Here is a 21501-nt window from a genome sequence, read left to right as displayed (position 1 = left end):
TCCTGACCCGTTCCACTCTTTCAATTAACCTGATTATAGAAATAATCTGTGGAATTTCTCTGCTGCAGTGCAAAGAACCAGAGCAGTGGGCAGCCTCCCTGGGGATTCAGTAGCAGCAGTAAACTACGCCTTTCATCTGGACAAAAGCCTGGTTTTCGGCTCTAGATGAGAAAGTTCTCAGAGACCACTCAGTTTGTGTTAGCACTCTTGAAACAAACAGAATATGATTTACTGCAAATAGTATTCTTTTTCCAGAACAAGTTTTTTTAGTCTGGAATCCTAAAATTCAGGCAGAGTACTTTAAAATATTGTCTGTGATATCAGTAAACTGGAATCCCTTTACAATAAGGATACCAATTTGGTATCCCTATTTTAGTCTACAAGATAAAAAATACACTGAATATTCCAGCTCTTGTAAATTATTTTAGCCTACAAGATGAAAAATGTACAAGTTGGAGCTCTGAAAGGTTCTAAGTAGCTGTAGTTAAATTCTAGATCTTTTAGCAAAGGATGCTCAGAGGGATTCAGCAAAGGACTTTGCAGCAGGAGGCTGGATTAGTCTTGCCATCAGATTCAGGTAATTTTCATGAAAGTCAATGGTTGCAATATCACAAAAGTGATAATAATAAATAATAAAGATCTAGACATAGATTACCATGCCATACAAAAGCCCAGACATTTTTAAGATGGGAAAAAAACTTGCGAGTCATGAAGTGATTCACTCAAAATATTTTAAAAGCTTTGTTTTCAGGAGCTTTCAAAATTAGAACTGTCATGAAAAATTTATTGACTGCAATAAAACAAAAGTCTTAGTACAGCCTTCGTCAGAACTGCGATTCCATTTTAAATCCCAAATTTCTTAGCTTTCTAGCACCTTAGAGCATGACAGTGAATGATCAGCATGGTCTCACACACAGTACTCAAGACAGAACTCATTTATCAGTTGCAGAGTAAAGACACTTCCAGATGTTTGTAAAAGCCTTAGGTAGAACTACCTAACCAGTTCACAGTCCACCTAAGTGACTCTAAGCACTTTTTAAAGAAAGCACTTGAAAACTCACAAGCTAAAGAAGATTTAGTATTTTTTTTAATCATTCAACCTACCAGAAATGCATTGCCTATTCCATTATGAATGCCACATACTGCAATTAATTGTCAAACCCCACATGCTTCAAAACAACTTTTAACAAAGAATAATACTCACTGTCATAATCTCATATACTAGTTCCTAAATTCAGGAGAACACTGACAAATTTAGATTCTTGTATTTACATCACCTGTCCAAACACTTTATTATGGATTTATCAGTGATTATTTATTATTACTGCAGACGTGTTCTTTTAAAGGAATGCTCAGATACATCTTAGGGATAAGCCTTAAGCAAAGCCCAAGAAAACCAAGGGCAAACACTTACCATGAATATGGAAGAAAACAGCAACTCAACAGTGAGACCAAAGCAACCTAAATCAAGTCAAATCACTCCACAGCCATCTCTTTATGGATTAGCCCTCCACTTGCAGCTTTGGTCCCAGATTCATCCCACATCAGCTATTGAACAAGGTGTAAGACTAAAATATGAAGCCAGAGAACAACACCAATGTTCTTCAATGTTCCATCAGTTTCATAAAGAAAGGCAGAATTTCCAGAATAGTCTTTGGAGAGCAAAGGAAGCATTTGAGCCTGTAATTCCCCTCCATATATAAGGTTAAGCCAAGCCCTGGAACCACCAACTCTGTATGTATGCTATAAAAATACATATATTTGCAAACATGCTGATTTTGCATGTTTCCCCTGTGGGGATTACAGGTTTACACACGGCTGCATACTCTACACACCTACAGTGTTGCTTTCCATGTCTCCTATCAATTTTTTAAAATTGTGTATTCACTTTGACCCTGCCAGATTATCAAGACTGCCACAATCCCAGCACAATCAGTACATGCTGGGATTATTTTTAAAGTAGGTAAATTTACATGGGAATTTTGGGCCACCTAAGAATAAAAGCTTCTGCGCTGGGAATGTTATTACATTTCAAAATACATCACATCCTTAAAGAACAGACTAGACAGAACGCTTATTAAAATATGTATAAACCCTGCCTCGGGGGGCTTAAAATTTAGGTACACAAGCACTTTAGAAACAGTATGTTTCCATTTTAACTTTTTTTTTTTTTAACTGACCACCTTAAAAACAGGTGAACAGGGTTTCATGACTAATTATTCATCTGTCTTAGATCCCTATGACTACAGTAACTTCACGACTATAAGGTGCACTGATTATAAGGCGCACCTCTGGGAGTCGGCAAAATTCCAACATTTTCCCATACACAAGGCGCACCGGACTATAAGGTGCACCATTTTTGCAGTGAGGAGCTGTGCCACATGCAACAATGTAACAAATTCGTAACAGAATCGCGGGATCGCTGGGTTTACTGGCAGGTGCTCAATTTGCAAATATTTTTTACAGATTGGCGTAGCCTTTAAACACAGCCCCAAGCGTCCTCCCTGTGCGCGGGCCCCGGCACTCCCACCCGCCCCTGGCGCCAGCTGGTGGGGTGCGGCTCGGGGCTGCCACAGCTCGCAGTGGTTCAGGGCTGCTGAGCCGCGGCGTGCACTTCTGGGTTGGCTCGCGGTAGCTGCGGCTCGCGGCTTCTGCGGCAGCCCACTTCCTCCCGCCTCGGTGCTCCGGCAGACCTGTGCTGCTCCAGAAGCCCCGTGGTCCCCCTGTGCTTTTCCTCCATGCCGGCAATGCCCCGATGCCGCTGGGCTCACCCCATGCCGGTGCTGCACCGATGCCACCGGCTTCCCCCTCCCCAGGCTGCTCCACCACCGCCAGCTTTTCCCCCACACCGGCGCAGCCCCGATGCTGCCAGGCTCACCCTGCACCAGTGCTGCTTTGATGCCACCGCCAGGCGGGCTCTCCGCAGCTCGGGGCTGTTGCAGGCTCGCACTTCTGGGTTGGCAAATTTCCAAACTTTGCCCATATATAAGGCGCACCTTTTAGTCAAAAGGGTGCGCCTTATAGTCGTGAAATTACTGTAATTAACATTCCAGCATACGTAAGATCTTCCAGTTAAACCAGTTCATCCATTTTTTTCAGTCACACAATTAAACACCTTGCTGTGTCACAGATTACAGATTAGTGAAGGATGTATCCACCGATAAAAATACAGACAAAACCACTGGGAGTTTGGTATCTTGCATCAATTTAATGAATTTATGAAGAGCAAGAATTTTTTTACAGGACAAATTCCTCCCTGGCAGGGTGGGCAGGCCCTGGCACAGGGTGCCCAGAGCAGCTGTGGTTGCCCCTGGATCCCTGGCAGTGTCCAAGGCCAGGCTGGGCACTGGGGCTTGAAGCAGTGGAAGGTGTCCCTGCCATGGCAGGGGTGAGACTGGGTGTGCTTTGAGGTCAGTTCTAACACAAACCCCTGTGTGATTGTAAGAATAAGAAAACTCATCCTTTCTTGTTATTTCTAGTGGCTGTGAAAAAAGGTTGATTTTCAACCTTTGCTTCTTGAAGAAAATATGTTCCACAATACATTTAGTGAGTAAATCAGTATAGTGACACATGTAAACAAAGCACTTCTCAATTTTTGGTAAACTTGATAAAAAAGGGAGGGAGAAACTCTCCAGTTGGCCCCACTGAATACAAAGCTGCAGCAAAAGCCCAACTTGAGTAGCTGCAAAGCCCACAGAATGGTACTATCAGGAACAAGCAAACTGTTTAAGCAGCCATGCAGGGAGTTGATATTTTTATAGGCACCAAGGACTGCACTGCCAGAGGATTTCATTAGTTACCCTGTCAGAAATCCATTAGAAAATACACCCTACACATCTTTCAAGGCACAAAGGTCACAGTTCATAACACTACATTGCTCTCTCTTTTTGCACACAAAAATTAGCTTTGTGGAAGTGTTTTAATTACTTTTCTTTCTCTAAAAAATCATAAATTACAATTTCAACTCTAAAACTCAGAGGATACTGCAAACAGGATAAAGCATACAAAAATGCACAATATATAAGCTTTATGGAAGCTTGTTTTTTAAAAAAAGGACTTCCAGCACGTGGACTGTACTTGCAGGAGCAGAACCATAGTACCAAAGCATCAACAAGGCAGGCAGAAAGATCACTACTATCACTCACTGCTAAGAATCAGAAACAATTACTGCACAAGAGGTTAAAAATTACCTTTGTATCTTGTCTCACTAGGTGCCACCCTATTTCTCTTTCTCTTCAAATTCTGATTTCCATCCCGGGTTCATCAGACATTCAGAGACACCAGATGCTGTCCCAGCTGTTGCTGAGTGATGGTCCCAAGGCTGCACAAAGCCATGCCCCAGGAAACACCCTGCATAAGCAGGAGGCTCTCAGGTGAAATGGCATCTCATCAAATTAATCACAAGAGATAATTTCATACAACTGTGAAGATGACCCTCTAAAGAAAAATAAGGAATGTGAAAAATGGATAAGTATAAATACCCTGTGGCAGTGCAGAAGGTGTTGAGAGCAGAACAGTGTCCTTTTAACTTTTTTTTTTGGGGGGAGGGCGGGGGGGGGGGGGGGGGGGGGAGCAGAAGACAGGAAATAGAAGGAAAAAAGTCATTTAAGTTGCTTTTTGAAAGCCTCCTGGAAAGTTTTTGTGAAGTAGCATTCCATTTTACTAATAAAGCCTTCCTAAGAAGGCAGTGAGGGTGATGAGGCACTGACCCAGGTGGCTTAGAAAAATCAGTGGAGGCCCCATCCTTGGGCATGTTCAAGGCCAGGTTGACTAGAGCTTGGGAGAACCTGGGGTAGTGGAAATTGTCTGAGCCCATAGCAGGGGATTGAAATGAGATGGTCTTTAAGTTCCTTCATAACTCAAACCCTTCTGTGATTCCACAGATGGCAAAGGCAAGGAGGAACAGGTTGATTAACACCCTATAAACCAAAAGGAAGAAAAAGTCTTTATAATATTTGTGTGGCTAAAATCAAATGCCCAGTCCCCTCCTTGTGGCAGTTGCTTTTGAATACCCAGACTTCATTATACCAAGTGTCTCATCTCACACAGAAAAGCCTCAAAAGACAGCTATGCAGCAAAACTTTCTTGGAAGCCCACAGGTGCATAAGCCTGAGCTTGTTATCTCCTTCCCTCAAAAAAAAAAGTTTCTATATACTAATTAAAGTATATCCATACTTCAGTAAACAAAGCTGTATTTAATGCTCCAGTGTTACTTAGAGAAAGAATTGCTATTTCTGATAGTTATGCAGTTTTACTGATTAAAAACTTGTCATGTTGGATTAATTTAAGTGAAAGATACATGTACATTTTAATGACAGTTTTTAAGGACTGTTTCTCATGGTAAGGAATGTCAGCCTCCCATCAAAGCCTTCCATGTTCGCAGCCCTGGGGGGGATGTTGTGAACCCATCGCATGGCAGAAGAGCAGGTTCTGGCAGAGTGCTTAGGAGTGGGGACAGAAATTCAAGCAGTCAATTCCTAAACATAAAAATTATAATTTAATCCAGCAGGGTTATAGGACATTTCACTTCCCTCTCCCAACCACAGTTATTTACTACAAGTTTCTTCTTTCTGTACTTTGAAAAGAAGGCTTAATCCTCTTGCTCTGAGAGGGATTCAGAGCTGTCTATAGCCTAGAGGAAGCAGCAGCATGCCTCTACAGCAGTATCTTGTATCACGTGGGAATCTACCCAGTCAGCTTAATTTAACATGAGACTGTAAAAATAAAGCATAAAATTGACCTGGGTCCAAATGCACTCTGCTGAAGGCACTTGGGGCTCTGGCAGCCAGTCAGCTGCCAGCACACTGAAGGCTCTGTGTCTTACCTCAAGGTGAGGTGTCTGCAAGAGCTCCAGCCTCCAGCACACACCCAAATGGCCTCAGCCTTGGAATGTGCTCCCCCATGAGTGAACACAGTTGGGACCCAGAAATTAACTCTGCAGCCATTCCTCAAAACTGCTCACCCATCACAGAGACAGAGCTGAATGATGGCACCTGGAGGAGGTACTGCCCATCTCCCCTCCCACAATGGTCACACTTAGACTAAAGAACTTACAGTAGAAACTTACATTCATTCCCAGGTCCCCTTGTGTGTGCAAGGCTCACCAGAGCCTTTACCAAACTGCCTTTAACTACGACCCTGGCAGCTAAGGAAAGAGTGAGGGGCACAGCTCCTGCAATTTCATGCTTTCAAGACAGAAGATTCTGCTATTTTTAGTAATATAAGTGTTATCATAATTGAGATAAAAGCAAGTCCATTTCATTAGTGTAACACTTGCTTTATTATCTACAACTCTCCAAACACACATTGATAAGAAAGAGAAACAAAACAAGTTCAGATGCACACAACCATGCCTGTTTACCTTAATTAATCAGCAAAGCCTGGAACAAAACAAACCCTTTTAGAGAATATCTGGCTCTTGTAAAACTGATTGCAGTGTTTCAGCAGAGCACTGCACATGCCTGCAGCAATGAGCTACATCCACTGGAAACTGTGATTCCCTCTCACTTTCCCCAGGGTTCTGTTTGAACTGTAGGATTGATTCTGCTCAGTCAAGCACCACAGCTGCACCAGCTCCAGACAGCACAATGGGGCACCTGAAATCCAGCATCAGGAAAGGCAATGTGAAAAAGCTGCTTATTTTACAAAAATCTGGAATAAACACCACAATTTTAATCCTTTAAGCATGCGCTAGTGAGAGAAAGGAACATCCATTTTGGAAGCAGACAGAGGCTGTGCCTTGGTTTATGCTGCTTCTGTAAAATCAATACTCAGTTCTCAATAATGAGGTGACCAACTGTCATCTGCTCTTTTTAATAAAGTCTTATTTTATAGAACAAATTTTATTATTCAGCTAAAGAAAAAACCCTCCATCTGTTTAGTCTGACTGGGTTATAGGCAGTTTAAGCATGTGAGATGCATTGACACTGCCTTTGGACAAGCCCTGTTAATTCAGGAATACAGAACATCACATTACTGTGCTCGGTTCTGAATCACAGTTTAGAGGCTCACCCTTGGCTGAAAAGTTAATGGAAAATACCTGACAGTTCCCCAAAGTCACAGAAATATATAAACAAAAAAAATCCGCAAACAATAAGGTAGCCATCACCCATACAGGTTTATACCCATTCTCTGGATTATGATGAAACAAAAGGCCTTTAAAATAGAGAGAGGTGGACTATATCAGGACTTCCAGAATCTGAAAAAGATTAATTAATATCTTTAGTAACCAGTAACTGTACCGCCTCCCCCCACACAAAAGCATTATTAAAAAAACCCAAAAACAACTGTGTAACAAAAACTTTTCATTTCCTTTTAGTTTTTTTAAAGAAAAAAATATTACTTTAACCAATCTAATCAGTATCTAATAAAAAACTACATTAAAACTCAAATTAACTTTAGTAAGGTGGTGCTGAGATTCATCACAGGATCAAATACCATTCTAAGAGAGTTTAATTTTCCTTTAATAAGGTCAAGCATGAAGATCAAATTGAATACACACAAAACAGCCAAGTTAGAACCCCCCATATTACTTGGCCCTGCCTTCTCTTCTCAGTTTTCCTCAGAGCTCATGAAAAAGTGGTTTGTAGCCCTCTGCAGTAAACAACTGAAGAACAGATGGTAGCAGGTCTTCAGTTACTCCTTCCTTAACAGTTTAAACAAGATGGACATTCCCAGAACATGCCTTTCTTTTTGCCCATTACTCCCACTGCACATTTAACCACTGTATCACACAGCCATATTACAGCATTAACACTATACAGCAAAATTATTTTCCAGTGGGTGAAATTTTTTAAAAATGCATTTTAAGGATTATGATGAATTAAAAGCACAGGTAAGACCATTCAAGACCAATATAAAGCATCTCCCACAAAATATACAGTAATTTAACAATTATAAGGCGCACTTCCGGGTGTCGGCAAATTTCCAAACTTTTGCCGATATATAAGGCACACCGGACTATAAGGCACAATTTTTTTTTTGCAGTGAGGATTGGCCCCCAGCTCCCCCCCCACCCCCACGCTGCTGGCTGAGGCCCCGCCTCCACCCAGCAGCCACAGGCCCCCAGGCCCGCCTGTACCCAGCAGAAGCAGCGCCGCAGGCCCCCAGGCTCACCTGCACCTTGCAGCCACAGTTCCCTGCGCCTGCCTGTACCCAGCAGGAGCAGCACCGCAGGCCCCAGGGCCTACCTGTACCCTGCAGCCACGGCCCTGCTAGCTCCCCCCCTGCGGCTCGCAGCTCACACTTCTGGGTTGGCAAATTTCTGAACTTTGTCCATATATAAGGCGCACCAGACTACAAAGTGCACTTCCAGGTTTGGGCCAAAATTTTAGTCAACAGGGTGCACCTTATAGTCATGAAATTACTGTAATTCAAGATGAATACAGGTATGAGTTTACTCATATTTCTTTAAGGGACTGAGAAGAGACATCACTACCCGCCCCACTACCTGCACATTACATTAGAGTCACTCCAGAAAGTTTTCAGTGCACATTTATATCCAGCTGATTTGAAACCAGTTGCTACAGACAACCAGCTAGGAAATAAGACACTTCCTAAGGTTTAGAGGTGTTTAGTGACACATGACAACTTGTACCCACAACATAGGTGATGGCAGGGGACAGGGGAGAACAAGCAGGACTTGTGATCCACTCCATGTCCCAAACTCCTAGTGTCTTTTACAGGGCATGGGCATACGCATGTCAAAAGAATCTCTCAGAAGCTATGCAGCTAATTCTGAATGGACAAAATCCCCAACAAGCATGCTATTTGTGATAAACAAAGCCAGAATGAGATATGAACCTGATTCATTTGGAGGATAATGAGATTTTACTCAGGGATACCAGAAGTTGCTTATGGTTTGAAGATCAGTCCTTTCCAGAGCAAGGGACCAGTCACACATAAAAGGGGTTCTATTTTGTGGTTTATGTAGCAACTGAGTTTAGAAGGATGCACGAGTACTCTTGTACTTGCGCAGAGTCCACACAGAAGCAACTGAAGCCAGGCAGTGCTGGAGAAGGCAGTTGTGACCTCTCCTGCAGGACAGGTGACCTCTGCTTCCCAGGAAGGAGGAGGGCAGCAGGATCAGGGAGCTGTTCCCTCCTTTCAGAGCTACACAGCAACGTACTGGATTGAAAGTTGTTTCCACTTGACTTATCAACACCACAAGGCAAATCCTCTACTGCCCTTCCTCAACAACCCAAGTTTCAGATACATCAAAATCAACACTGGGATAGCACCCATGCTGTCCACAAGTGTCACTTCAGGGAGAAGATACATACATAACATAAACATGAAGCAAATCAGTTCTGCTTCCATGTGACTCCTCTGGATATTCCCTAGCTGCTATCTGCAAGCCCCTCCTGTTGCAGCACAGTGAAGACATCTCTTCCAGTTGGAGCGCCAAGTGTCACAGATCTTGTGTGACACACACCTTCAGCTGCCCTTGCCTTATGCCTACAGCCTGTCCAGGCATCTTGGCTCATATTTATGTTTTCTAGCCAGCAGACCCAGCCCAGAGCTTAATGTACACACAGGTAAGTGTCCTGCTGCTGGCCATTGACAGCCACATCGTGGCAAAACTAAAAACCAAACTCAGCACTAAACCCACATGAACCACTGCAGAAGGTTCCCGAGGCAGGAGAGATTTATCCCTATCTCCCTCCTCAACGATGCTTTCACCTTTTCACCCAACCCTTACAGTAGGGCTTCTACTTTCCAGGAGACACTCGAAGCATCTCTAATCGTTTAGGCTACCAAAACGGTTAACTCCAGTAGCCAGCATGTTTCAGCACATCATTACCATTGCCTCTGAACTCTTAAACCTGTTTCACCCTAGCCACAAAACAATGCCACCAGCATAAGCATCACTTATGTCAGACTGCATATCAATTACATGGATCACCACGGTGACAGCTTGCAAGACCAACTTTTTCCACCCCCCATCAGCTGTGGATATGAGATGACCAAGGGGACCACAAATATCCTTCACACCCAGCTCTGAAGTAATTTCTTCTTATGGTGACTGGACCCACACATTTAGCATGAAGAGTTTCACCAGAATTAAAAGAGCACACAACAAACCTTGAGACACAATGTGCTCAAAAGCAAAAGAAAGGAGTCTTGTGTGATTCACAAGCAGAATGCGAAACCAGACCCATCTCTATTTCATTTACTGAATTTGAGAAGCAGACTATTAATAGTTCACAACCATAACCCTGCCCTGCTTCTCTATGCCAGGGCAACAGATCTGCTAAAAAACACCAGTGATACAAGCACACACTTTCATACTGACACCATAAAGCACAGCTAAAAACACAAATCACATTCACAAGAATTAACTGGAAACAGACAAAATTCGTCTTGAAGTTTATTTACTGTGAGCAGGCACCAATATGAGACTCAAGCTTTCAGGTACAGGTTGTCTTCTCCCAGATTTTCTAAATTATTCTGTTCATTTACACTACAAAGTCTATCCGGCCAATAAATTACCAGCACAGATTACCTACTACTATTTTGACATCAGATGAATGCTGCCAGCCAGCCAGAACACTAACAAAAGCCAAATTACCACACCAGTGGAAATCCTGGCCATTACTACCCTTTTCAGAGAAAAAAACCTGGAATTTTGATACAGGGGCATAAGACTGTGATGATCACCAGGTGATCACCAGGCATCTCACACCTTCCTGCAACAGTAGGATATGACAGCCCAACCTTTCCCCATTTCTCAACAAAAAAAAAATTCAAGTTAGGTACCATGGCAGTATTCACAGTCCAAACAAGAACCATAAAGTACAATGAGCCCTCATAGTACCAGGTCTGACTCTTTGCAGAGTCCCTATATATTCCCAAAGGGAAACATGACAGGCATTTTGAAACCATTCATCTTACTAAAAGGAATATTTGGCTTGCAAGCAGGGGAGTGGCAAAGCCTGTATTCCTTATTCATGATCCAACATTTTACTTCAGAGTGCAACACTGCAATACTGTTATGCCAAAATCTCACCACACAGCGATTGTACACCATCAATTAATATTAATTATAGCGGCTGAAAACCTTGGCATGCAAACCCTTCCAAAACTGCAAGGGCACATTAATCCTGCTCTGGCACTTCTGTTTCATGAAGGAACAATAGCCTTATTTTCTAGTTAGAATTCAACTACCACTTTCACCTCTTCAGACAGGTCTAAAGCCCAGATCATTTGGTTAGCGCTTGGATCCCACCCTAATCAGAGCTATGACTTCAGTTCTGAACCCTAAAGCCGTCTTTTCAATGAAATAAAGCCACTGAACAAGAATGGCTCGCGAGGCCTTTGCGAGGCCTTTGTACAGATGGACAAAGACACACAGGCAACAGTACAAGTGGGTTGAAAAACCGCTGAGCCAGGAAAGGATTAATGCCTACATGGAACCTCAACACTGTCCGCTTTACTTCCCCACTCCAACTGGAACAAGCACAAGTACATCTCCAGAAAGAAAAATCTACAGGTTGCAGCAATTTTTCCAGAAAAAAGCTCTGGGCTGGGTTCTGATGGTAGGAGGCTGCAGAGGAAGGCATTTTGACTCCAACAGCATGGCGATATGATGGCTGGCACTCAGTCTCCTACTACCTCTAGGGAACGTCAGACTAGTGCAGAGAAATACAAACCCGGGGAGATCTAACCGGCACAGCTCACAAAAAAAAAAAACCAGCCATGAATAAAGTGATTTACTTGACAGCATCCTCTGAACGTTTTCCCTAAAATTCCCCAGTTGAACTGAGAGCTATTCTACAAGTCAAAAAGCTGGAGACAACACAGCCATTCACACCTTCTCCCATTGCCTCCTCCATGCAAATCCAGCCCAGAGGCACAAGCTTTAATCCTGTAGTCGTTAAAGGCTTTTGTCATTCAATGAGGCCTTCCCAATCCAGACCTAAGTACTGGCTTCCAAAGTCACATACCATCTCACATTACCTCGGGCATCACTCAAAACTGCACACACCAGAGTTTAAGGAGACTCAGCAGCCCCTGCCTCCTTCTAGGGATTCACACCAATTTCTCTAAAACAGCCAATCAAGCGTCTTCTTTCCACATTTAGAGGCCTAAAGCAAATCCTGTACTGAACTGGAAATATCTGCCGGTAAGATCTGATTTGGGCTGAAGCACATATAGTGAAAACTAATGAGAATTTGAGCATTACACAGATTTTTTCACACCCAGTCATTTCAAGAATTCCTAAACACGTGCAACTAAGAATGCCATTTACCAGGTAAGAAAGCTTTCACACTGCAGTTTTCCCTTCACAGTCTCTTCCTTAGGTGCACATGATCCAGACCAGTATTCCCCAGCAGTGTTCTCCAAGACATTTGACAGGCTTTGGTCGTTAAAATTGCTGTATTACAGAAAACGTGGAAAAATCCATCTCTGTCAATCCTCCTGCTAGAGCCCTCTGAGAAAACTGGGCATCATGCTGAATTCTTGTCTGTGATTGCTCTGCAGTGATGGAGCTGGCCTGGGCTGCATGGACTGACAGCAGCAGTATCAGCCTCTGCCAACCTGCCCTCCAACAGCATCCCAGCCACCATCCCTCGTGGATTTCAGGCTGCTTAAGTAGAAGCCTTACACAGTCTGGATTCAGTTTCTAGCAAAGCCAAAGCCTAAGCCTGGCCCCAAGCTTTCCTCCAGCAGCTCTCTTTTAAACCCCGTTAACAATCTCCCAGGCTCCCCTTTCCCCATAAACCCTCCAGGACCCTCGTGTTGGAGGAGAGAGGAGTTCAACCCCTCACCACCAGCCCACCATACCTTGCTCGGCTGCTGTGTCTCCCATTCTGCATCCCCTTCTGATAAAAGCTGGAGAGTGCATGACTATGAAGACTGAGAAGTGTTCCCCATAATTTTTATTAAGGGAGCAGTGCTGCAGTGAATTATGATTATGTTGTGTAATTATATCATCAGAGAATAAAGATGTGCCTGCACATCCATCCTCCACTAACCCAGGTAGCCAGGAGTAATTTACAAACAGATTGGGCCAACATTAAAAAAATCAACAAACAACCAGGAGCTCACACTTAAAATAACATGTTATTTCAAATACTCTTGTAGGCGATAAAGCTCAGCCACTCAGTGGAAGTTTAAAGACCCCAAATTATTATGAAGAGTTAATTAAACCTCCTTTTACCGAAGTTATAGAGTAGCTAAAGCTGAAAATAATATTAAATCTGTATTACGTTTTTCTCTTAGACAGATCTCCTTCCAATGGATGCCAACAGAAGTGAGGTAACAGGCACTATAAGCTTCAGTACAAGCAAAAAAAAAGGAATTAAACATGTATCACTGTGATATTTACCAAAGGCTACAAAGCCTACCAAGAACAGGGTAACGACAAAAGACAGAATCTAAACCTTCGTTCCCATTAGCGATTACTGGATGATATTACTTCATTCTGAAGATCTGGAACTTGAATATAAAAATTTGCCTTTTCAAAGATATTTGGACAGGTAAGTCTCTGACCTAACCAAAGCACTGCACACACGACGCCTAAAAAAAGGCAAGCACCGGGGCATATGTGGAGGTTTGATTCACCAGGACAGTGACAATTTCGTGGCACGGGAGAGGAATAGTCATGGGGAGCAGCTCCTCAGTGACCTTTATGAAACCGTAACACAAAAAGTAATCTTCCTCCTGCAAACGCACTCAAATCAGAGACTGTCGGCATCATTTTAACCGGGAGCTGCTGCCCCGAGAAGGGGCTGCGGCCGAGCCGAGCATCCCCGCTGCACCCTTTCCCCCGCTGCGGGAGCCACGCGTGACCTTCGTTGCGCCAGGCGGATCCTGGCGGCAGCGGCGCCGGGCCGAGGGGGTTAAGCGTGGGAGGAGTGTACATAAGGTGGTGGATCCGGAGCCAATGGGGATATTGCGCTATAGTTAGACACTGGATCCTAAGCGATGGTTGACCATAAAGGCTGCTCAGGGCTGAGCTGCTCTGGATGACACCGGCATGGTGCCTCTAGTTCCCGGCTTATAAGGCAGGAAAAAAAAAAGCACAGAAAAATCAGCTAGGCTTACCTGCAGTTCGCACCACGCGACTTCCACCCACGTCTCCGTGTCCAGACCCTTGTAGACCGTTTTGAAGGATCCCCGCCCGAGTTCAATATCAAACTTTAGGAACCTGCCATCCGGCGAGGTGGCAACCGCTTTCATGTCAGCCTCCTCCTCGGGCTCTTCTTTCTTAGCCTTGCCCTGGTCCTTGGAAGCATCCTGCGCCTCTCTCCGCTCCGCATCCTTGCCTGGCTCCTTCTGCTCCTCGGCGCCCGCGGCGCTGCCCGCGGCTGGCGCGGCCCGTGGCTCCCCGGAGCATTCGGCCTCCCGGCCCGGTGCCTCCGCCGCTCCCTGCCCCGCCTTCGCCCGCTCCGCGATTATCCTCCTGGTTTTGGGGAGCAGGATGATTCTCCGCTGGTGCTCCGCCTCGGGCAGGTCGAAGGCGGGCTCCTCCTGGTCCGAGTCCACCACGCTCCTCCGCAGGAACCGCTGATGGACCAGCTTGGGGTCCCTGGAGCCGGGGCCCCGGAGCGGGGGGGTAGGGGCCCCGGAGGCTGCCGGTGCCGCAGCGGCGTCCGTGTCCGCGGCTGTCCCTCTCCCCCCGCCGCCGGGCCCATCCATGTTCACACCGGTCTCTGCAGCCGGGCGAGCGCCGGGCTCGGTAGCCGCTGGAACCCCGCCACGGCCGCCGCCTCTGCTGCCCCGCCGAGGTACTGCTCTGGCATCGCCCCCACTTTCCATCCGGGCCGAGGTCTCAGCGCCCACCGCCGCCCCAGCCCGGGGGAGTCACCGCGAGCCGCGCCCGCGCCGCCACCTGCGCGGGGCAGAGCGCAGCCCTGAGGCGCCGCCACGGCCCGGCCCAGCCCCCGGGCACCTCCCCCGGCCCCGGGGCTCCGACGAGCCGGGCCCCTGGGCCGGGCCGCGGCCGCTCTGACCTGGCTCCCCTCTGTCCCCGGCAGGGGCGCGGCCGAGAGCGCCGGACGACCGGTGCAGCCCCTCACCTGCGGCAGGCCCGTGCACAAAGGCGCGGCGGGGCCGTTACTTACGTGCGGAGCCGGGGACTGCCGTGCTCAGCGCCATGCGCGGGGAAGGCGGGCGGCGGAGGAGGGGCGGCTCCGCCGAGCGTGCGCCTGCCCGGGTGCGCGGCGGGGCCGGGGGAGCAGTTGCCGGTGCGGGGCTCGGAGGCTCGGCTCGGCCCGCCCCTGCGCCGCAGCCCGCCCCCGCCGCAGCGCCGGCCTGGCCGCGCCTCCCGCTCCGTGCCCCGCGGCTCCACGTCCCTGCCCGCGGGCACCCTGCGACAGCCCCCACCCACCACCTCTTTTTGTCAGGGGCAGCGCTCCCGGGCAGCGCCCATTTAAGGCACCGGCTCCCGGCGGCCGCCAATGAGGCTGCGGAGGGTGGGCGGCCGCACCTCGTCCTCGGCCCGCGTTCCCCCGCCCCGCCCCGCCCCGCCCGGCCGCAGACAATGGGAGGGTCCCGCGCCCCGCCGCCGCCCCCCGCTCCGCGCCCGGCAACGCCCGCCCCTCGGCAGGTGCCCGCACGGGCCTGAGAGCATCCCCCGAGAGCTTCCTCCCAGGGCATCCTCCCGATGGCAGCCCGTGAGAGCATCCCTCCCAGATATCTCCCCCAGAGCATCTCCCCGGGCGCTCAACTCCCGCGCAGGTGTGGCGGGGCGCGGGCCTCAGCTCCATCCGATCTCTGGATCCAGGAGGTGGCTGTGCCAAGCAGCCGATTATCATGGCTGCAAGCAAAGGGAAGGTGACTTGAAGGGAACTGGATGCTCTTTGCACACAGCGTCTCTCAGCATTCTTCAAATGCAAAATATGACCAGGGACTGACTCACATGTGGTCACTGCAAACACCACACAGCCCACCCATGTACAGTGTGGCAGGTCACAACATGTGACAAGCCTCACGACCTTGGCTGATCTTTTTCAGGTTTTTTTTTAATTTATTCCAGACAGTTTAATAATCACTCCATGGATATTGACCCCATCGTTCACTGTGACCAACGCTTGGAATTAGCCTAGATAGAGGGAAACTGGGATCTCAAAACCCATATGTGCTTCGAATAACCCACCTGGAGCACTGCCTCCAGTTCTGGAGGCCTCAGCACGAGAAGAATATAACTCCAACCTGTTGGAGTTGCTCCAGAGGAGGTCACAAAAATAATTGGAGGGCTAGAGCACCTCTGCCCTGGAGCCAGGCTGGGAGGGCTGGGGCTGTTCACCTGGAGAAGGCTGCAGGGAGACCTCAGAGCCCCTGCAGGGTCTAAAGGGGGCTCCAAGAGAGATGGAAAAGGACTGGGGACAAGGGATGGAGGGACAGGACACAGGGAGTGGCTTCCTACTGCCAGAGGGTAGGGTTAAACAGAATATGGGGAAGGAATCCTTGGCTGTGGGGGTGGGGAAGTCCTAGAAGAGGATTCCAAGAGCAGCTGTGGCTGCCTGGATCCCTGGAAGTGTCCAAAGCCAGATTGGACAGGGCTTGGAGCACCCTGAGATAGTGGAAAGTGTCCCTGCCCTTGGAAGGGTTAGGAATGAGATGGGCTTTAAGATTCCTTCCAACCCAAATTTCTGTAATCCACCCTTAGATGAGATCAGAGAGGCGGGACACTGGCTTTGCCAAAGGCTGTGCCCTGTGACAGCTGTGACATTTCTGCTCTGTAAATTCACAATAGGATTCTGGTTTCCACTACTGCCAAGCTGCTTTCTCAAGTATTAGGTTCATACAAACATACCATATGTTTTCATAATTAAAATTTAAGTACAGTAATTTCACGATTATAAACCACACCATTTTGACTAAAATTTTGGTCCGAACCCGGAAGTGCAGCTTATAATCAGGTGTGGCTTATATATGGACAAAGAACGAAAAGTAGCTGTTTTAATTTGGAGGACAGGTGTCTGCTGAGAAAGGCAGGAGCCTCTCTTTGAAATGGGGAATGTAAACCCTGTCCCTCCAAATAATTATAATTTTGAAATCAAGGGGCTTTCAGGCAAAAATACAGGAATTAGGAATAACAGTTCTTTTCTAGGGAAATTAAAATAGAAATACAGTACTACAAAGAAACAAATTCTAAACTCTGACAAAGTCAGAGTACAAGCTGACACCCTGTCAGGCAGGGTGTTGGTAGCAGTCCCATTAAATGGTGGCTGCATCCTCCTGCAGTGACAGATATGATTCAGTTGAAGCAGTGCTCCTGTAGAAGGTGCAGTTTCCCTCTGGAGGTCCAGTGGTGATGTGGAAAAATCGGGTTTTCCTCTAGAGTCCAGTGGAGAAAGGGCTCCCTTAGTGTCCCAAAACCTCTATTTTTATCTTGGTAAGAAATGTTGGGCTCTTCCCCCTGGCTGGAGCAACTCCCAATGGGATGCAGTAATTTTATCAGTCCCACAGTGGGACTCAATGGGTCATTAGCAGAAAATGACTGGCTGGAGGAAGGATGGGTTGTGAAAAGATAAAGAACAATGCCCTGCCTGGTTTCAATGGATGGCCCATTAGCAGAATGTCTCCCATGAAGATAAGGATCACTGCCCCCACCCTCAACAGATGGCGATAGAATAGACCTTTTATCACACTCTGTATTGTAATGTGTGGCTTATAATCAGGTGCGGCTTATATATGGACACAGAATGAAAAGTTGCCCACACCCAGAAGTGCATCTTATAATCAGGTGCGGCTTATAATCGTGAAATTACTGTAAATAAATAAAAATAAAAAGAGAAGGTTTAGCAAGTAATTATTCCCTGAGATTTCTGAGGGAAACTGGCGATCAGGTAACCATAATTAGTTCTTCTATTAATTAATTTTTAGTTAAGAACAATTTAAAAACCCCAAAACTTTTAAAATAAGAAACCAGGCAGTCATTGTCAGTAGAATCACTGGTGTTTTATGTTTACAAATCACACTTCACTAATAATTCAGCCTCATGAATGCATTTGATCTTTCAGTGGTTTGCTTTTTGAAGTGTTCAAATATCAGTGATATTTCTAGGACTTGCAATTGTGGCATGAAGCATAGATTTGTGTGCTGTATAGAAACCGAACATTAGTCCTGTATGCTGGGCTCTGCACCTCTCTGCAGATGGAGATTTGGTACACAGAGAGCAGTCTGCAGTTACCAGGAGAAAAGCACGGAAGGTGGAGAGCTCTGACACCTCCTCCTACTTATTATATAAAATGACCTAAAACTCTCTCCCCAGCAACAGAAATTCCCACCACCATGTTGAAAAAGGATAAGATTCAGGCTAATGAGAGGGCTAAATGTAGCTGGCAGCATTCCACTCTGCAGGGGAACAGGAGAAAATGAGGAATATTCTAGAGCTGACCAGATACCAACCCCAAAACCCACAATCAAGGAAAATATGGGGAAAAAAGACTGGATTTCCCTGTCTGCCAGGCCTTGTCAGAAGAAGAGGGACTGTCCATACCCTCAGGTGTAGACAGCATTCCACTCCCTTCTCAGGAGGACACACGAGCACTGCCAAGCTGCACCGGTGTCCCCTGACCCCTTCCCAGGGCTCCACAGATGAAACAGTAGCTGTTCCCACAGCTGAGTTTTTGTGCTGCCCCATGCCAGATAGTGCCCAGGACTCTTCCTGTGTCCATTTTTTTACTGAAAATTCAGCAATAATCTGCATGTCACAAACTTAATTGTGATCCACTATCAAGCGCTCTGAGTCTGTTACATGATGATCTTTACTACTACTAAAAAAAAGAAAAAGCTTCTTCCCACATCTGATGTTTGACCTTTTCCATGCTTTCCTCTGCCTGCTCCATGTCCCCAGGTGAGCGGGCTGGGCAGAGGTGTGACAGCACGGGGCACAGCAGGACCGAGGGTCACACCCCACTCGGGCAGTGCCACACCGGCAGAGCAGTGTGGCACAGCGTGGGCAGCTGTGGTACTGGCCCTAATCTGATCCAGCACTCCATGGCAGGAAACAACGGCCTGTCCCTGCAGGGAGATGCTACCCAGCAGACAGAGCTTTTCCTCAGCTATCAGGAGCTGCCATTCCAGGCCTTCCCCAGTGACCACAATGGACACAGAGCCGGGGAGGGATCCAGTACCCAGTTCTCCCATGTCCTGTGCTCAAGCAGTCCCAAGCCAGCCCCCTGTCCCAAGCTCGTGCCTGATGGGTGAGGAATGCTCAGCAGGCACATGGGGTGGACTGGAATGAAACCCCAAGTACAGACTGACGCACTCTCTGTTTCTGCCATCTGCCCGAAGCCCTCAGCCACTGGGAACAGGAGCAGTCACCTACAAGCTACCTTTCCATGAGAGAGAACGTGTGTCCTGGGCAGTGAACCTCACACTGAACAGGCTGCACAGAGAGAGTGTGTAGTCTCCCTCACTGGGAATACTCCAGAACTGTCTGCAAACACAATCATGTGTTCTAGAATTACTCTGCTTCAGCAGGAGCACCAGGTGACCCACTGTGGTCCCCTCCAACCTTCCCCATCCTGTCATAAGCTATTTTATGGGTTGCCTCTGCTTTCCTCAGTTTACTACAGACGGAAGCCTGTTATTGATTCTCCTGCTGTCCTGTTTCAGCCTGTGCAAGCCAGCAGTCACACAGATGCAAGGGTTTTGTTCTACCCATGCAGCATAATACATCAGTGTGCTTTATTACCAAAAGACACGGAAAAAGATGAACAGTTGCAGTTCTCCTGATTGTTGGATCATCAACCATTATCAGAGCAAGCTGGAAGGAGCTTCACCTCAAGAGCTGACTGGTATGCAGATGGCATTGGAAATTACAGCATGTTTCAATTAACAGGCAGTGAAGGTGCTACCTCAGACTGTGACCTTAATCAAGGCTTTGACTTGGAGAACTGCTCTTTGCAGGAATGAAAGCCAAGATGCTCATCCCCTGGGTGAAGTTCTCTCTCCATGCACGGCGCTGAGTGAGACACATGTCGCCCCAGAGCACAGATGGGCATTTCCACTAGACAAGCAGATTACCACAGGTCTGTCTTTGACTCCCCTCACTTCTGGCAGGAATAGTCTGTCATTCACTGACACAGAGCAGGACAGCTTGTTCCAGTTAATAGCTAGTGTTAGTTTTAAAAAGGAGGAAAATAACCATTTTCACTTAATAAGAGCCCTTATTTTCTTCCTATGTTTGTTAGTTTCGAGTGAGGAAGCTCATTCCAGTTTGACCAGCCTGACTTTCAGGTTCTTGGATACTGAGAAATATTTTTTTTTTTTTTAATAAATGCTTGTGGGAGACCGTGGAAACCTCTATAGAGGCCTCCAGTTTTCTATTAACATGTTTTTTTATATAGTTTATAACCAAATTGAGATCAGGCCAAATACCTTTGAGAGCTACTTTCTGTTGCACCTAGGATATGTTCTTGCACCTGCACATGTGCTATGGACCCCAATGTAGTGTAATGTAGTAATTGCTCTTTCTTTGAAAGAACAATAACGATCATTTAAAAACCCAGTTTCACAATATAGTCTCCATTAGATCATCTGTTTTCTGTTCTAACTATTTGTTTATAGAGTCAATATAGATACAGTATCAGAATCCTAGAATCCTAGAATCCTAGAAGGATTCAAGGTCAACTCATTCCACCTCCTGCCATGGGCAGGGACACCTTCCACCATCCCAGGCTGCTCCAAGCCCCAATGTCCAACCTGGCCTTGGACACTGCCAGGGATCCAGGGGCAGCCACAGCTGCTCTGGGCACCTGTGCCAGCCCTGCCCACCTTTCTAGTAAAGAACTTCTTCCTAAGTATCAGTTGATCTCAAGTTAATAGTTGGACTTGATGTTAAAGGTCTTTTCCAACCTTAATGACTGATTCTATGATTCTAAGTCACTCAGTTAACAATCACAAAGGTGTAAAAAAGCATCTCTGTATGTCAGAATGATGGATGCTGTTGCCAAACTCACCTTGCAGGTCAGGGAGCCAGGCAAGAGGGGTGGGAAGATGTGTGCCACCCTCCTCAGGAGGGGCTGGGCTCCATTTATCTTTGTTTGCCCTGCAGAGTGACACTGGTGCAACATACCATTCTAGCATGCATGACAAGCTTAGACTGAAAAAACGTTCCAGGTTTTGAATTCCTACAGATTTTAATAGGTATAACAATATGCCACCACATTACCTCTCAGGTTCCTTAAATAAACAAGCTTAATTGGGCTGCACAGAAGTTAATGGGCAAGATCTTCATTGCTGTATGGATTTATGAGGTGTGATTGCTGCTCCCCAGCCCAGGAGCCAGCTGTGCCCAGGGAATTGTGTTCAGGCCTCCCTGAAGGACAGCTTAGTCAGCAAAAACACAGCTCTTTTACAATTCTATGATTTACATTGACTATCATCTCTCCACACTATGAAGGTGAGGTTTATTTTTCAAACAGGCAGAGTGTCATTTTTCCCACCCCAAATCTGACCAATGATGAATAGTTGTTTTAAAATTACTGCATAATTCCAAACTTTGTATTTAATTATGTATCTACTTTTCTTTGCCAGAAAACA

General features: G+C 46.6%; 1 protein-coding gene across 12 annotated transcripts in view; it reads right to left on the bottom strand.

Annotated features, from left to right (window-relative positions):
* The window catches only part of WNK2 (WNK lysine deficient protein kinase 2), a 96914-nt gene extending 82110 nt beyond the window's left edge, over window positions 1–14804 (bottom strand). For 8 of the 12 annotated variants that reach the window (XM_033071623.2, XM_033071611.2, XM_033071613.2 and 5 more), the window contains exon 1: window positions 14050–14803. In XM_033071623.2, coding sequence (XP_032927514.1) covers window positions 14050–14763 — 714 coding nt within the window. In that variant the 5' untranslated portion in view covers window positions 14764–14803. Of the gene's footprint in view, window positions 1–14049 lie in introns of all 12 variants that reach the window. The other 4 variants (XM_033071618.2, XM_033071619.2, XM_033071620.1 and 1 more) reach the window with 2 other exon arrangements.
* Between the last annotated feature and the right edge of the window lie 6697 nt (window positions 14805–21501).

Source organism: Catharus ustulatus, chromosome 13, assembly GCF_009819885.2.
Source record: "Catharus ustulatus isolate bCatUst1 chromosome 13, bCatUst1.pri.v2, whole genome shotgun sequence".
Taxonomy (NCBI): Eukaryota; Metazoa; Chordata; class Aves; order Passeriformes; family Turdidae; genus Catharus; species Catharus ustulatus.
Note: the sequence above shows the minus strand (reverse complement) of the source record. Positions and strands in the feature narration are given on the sequence as shown.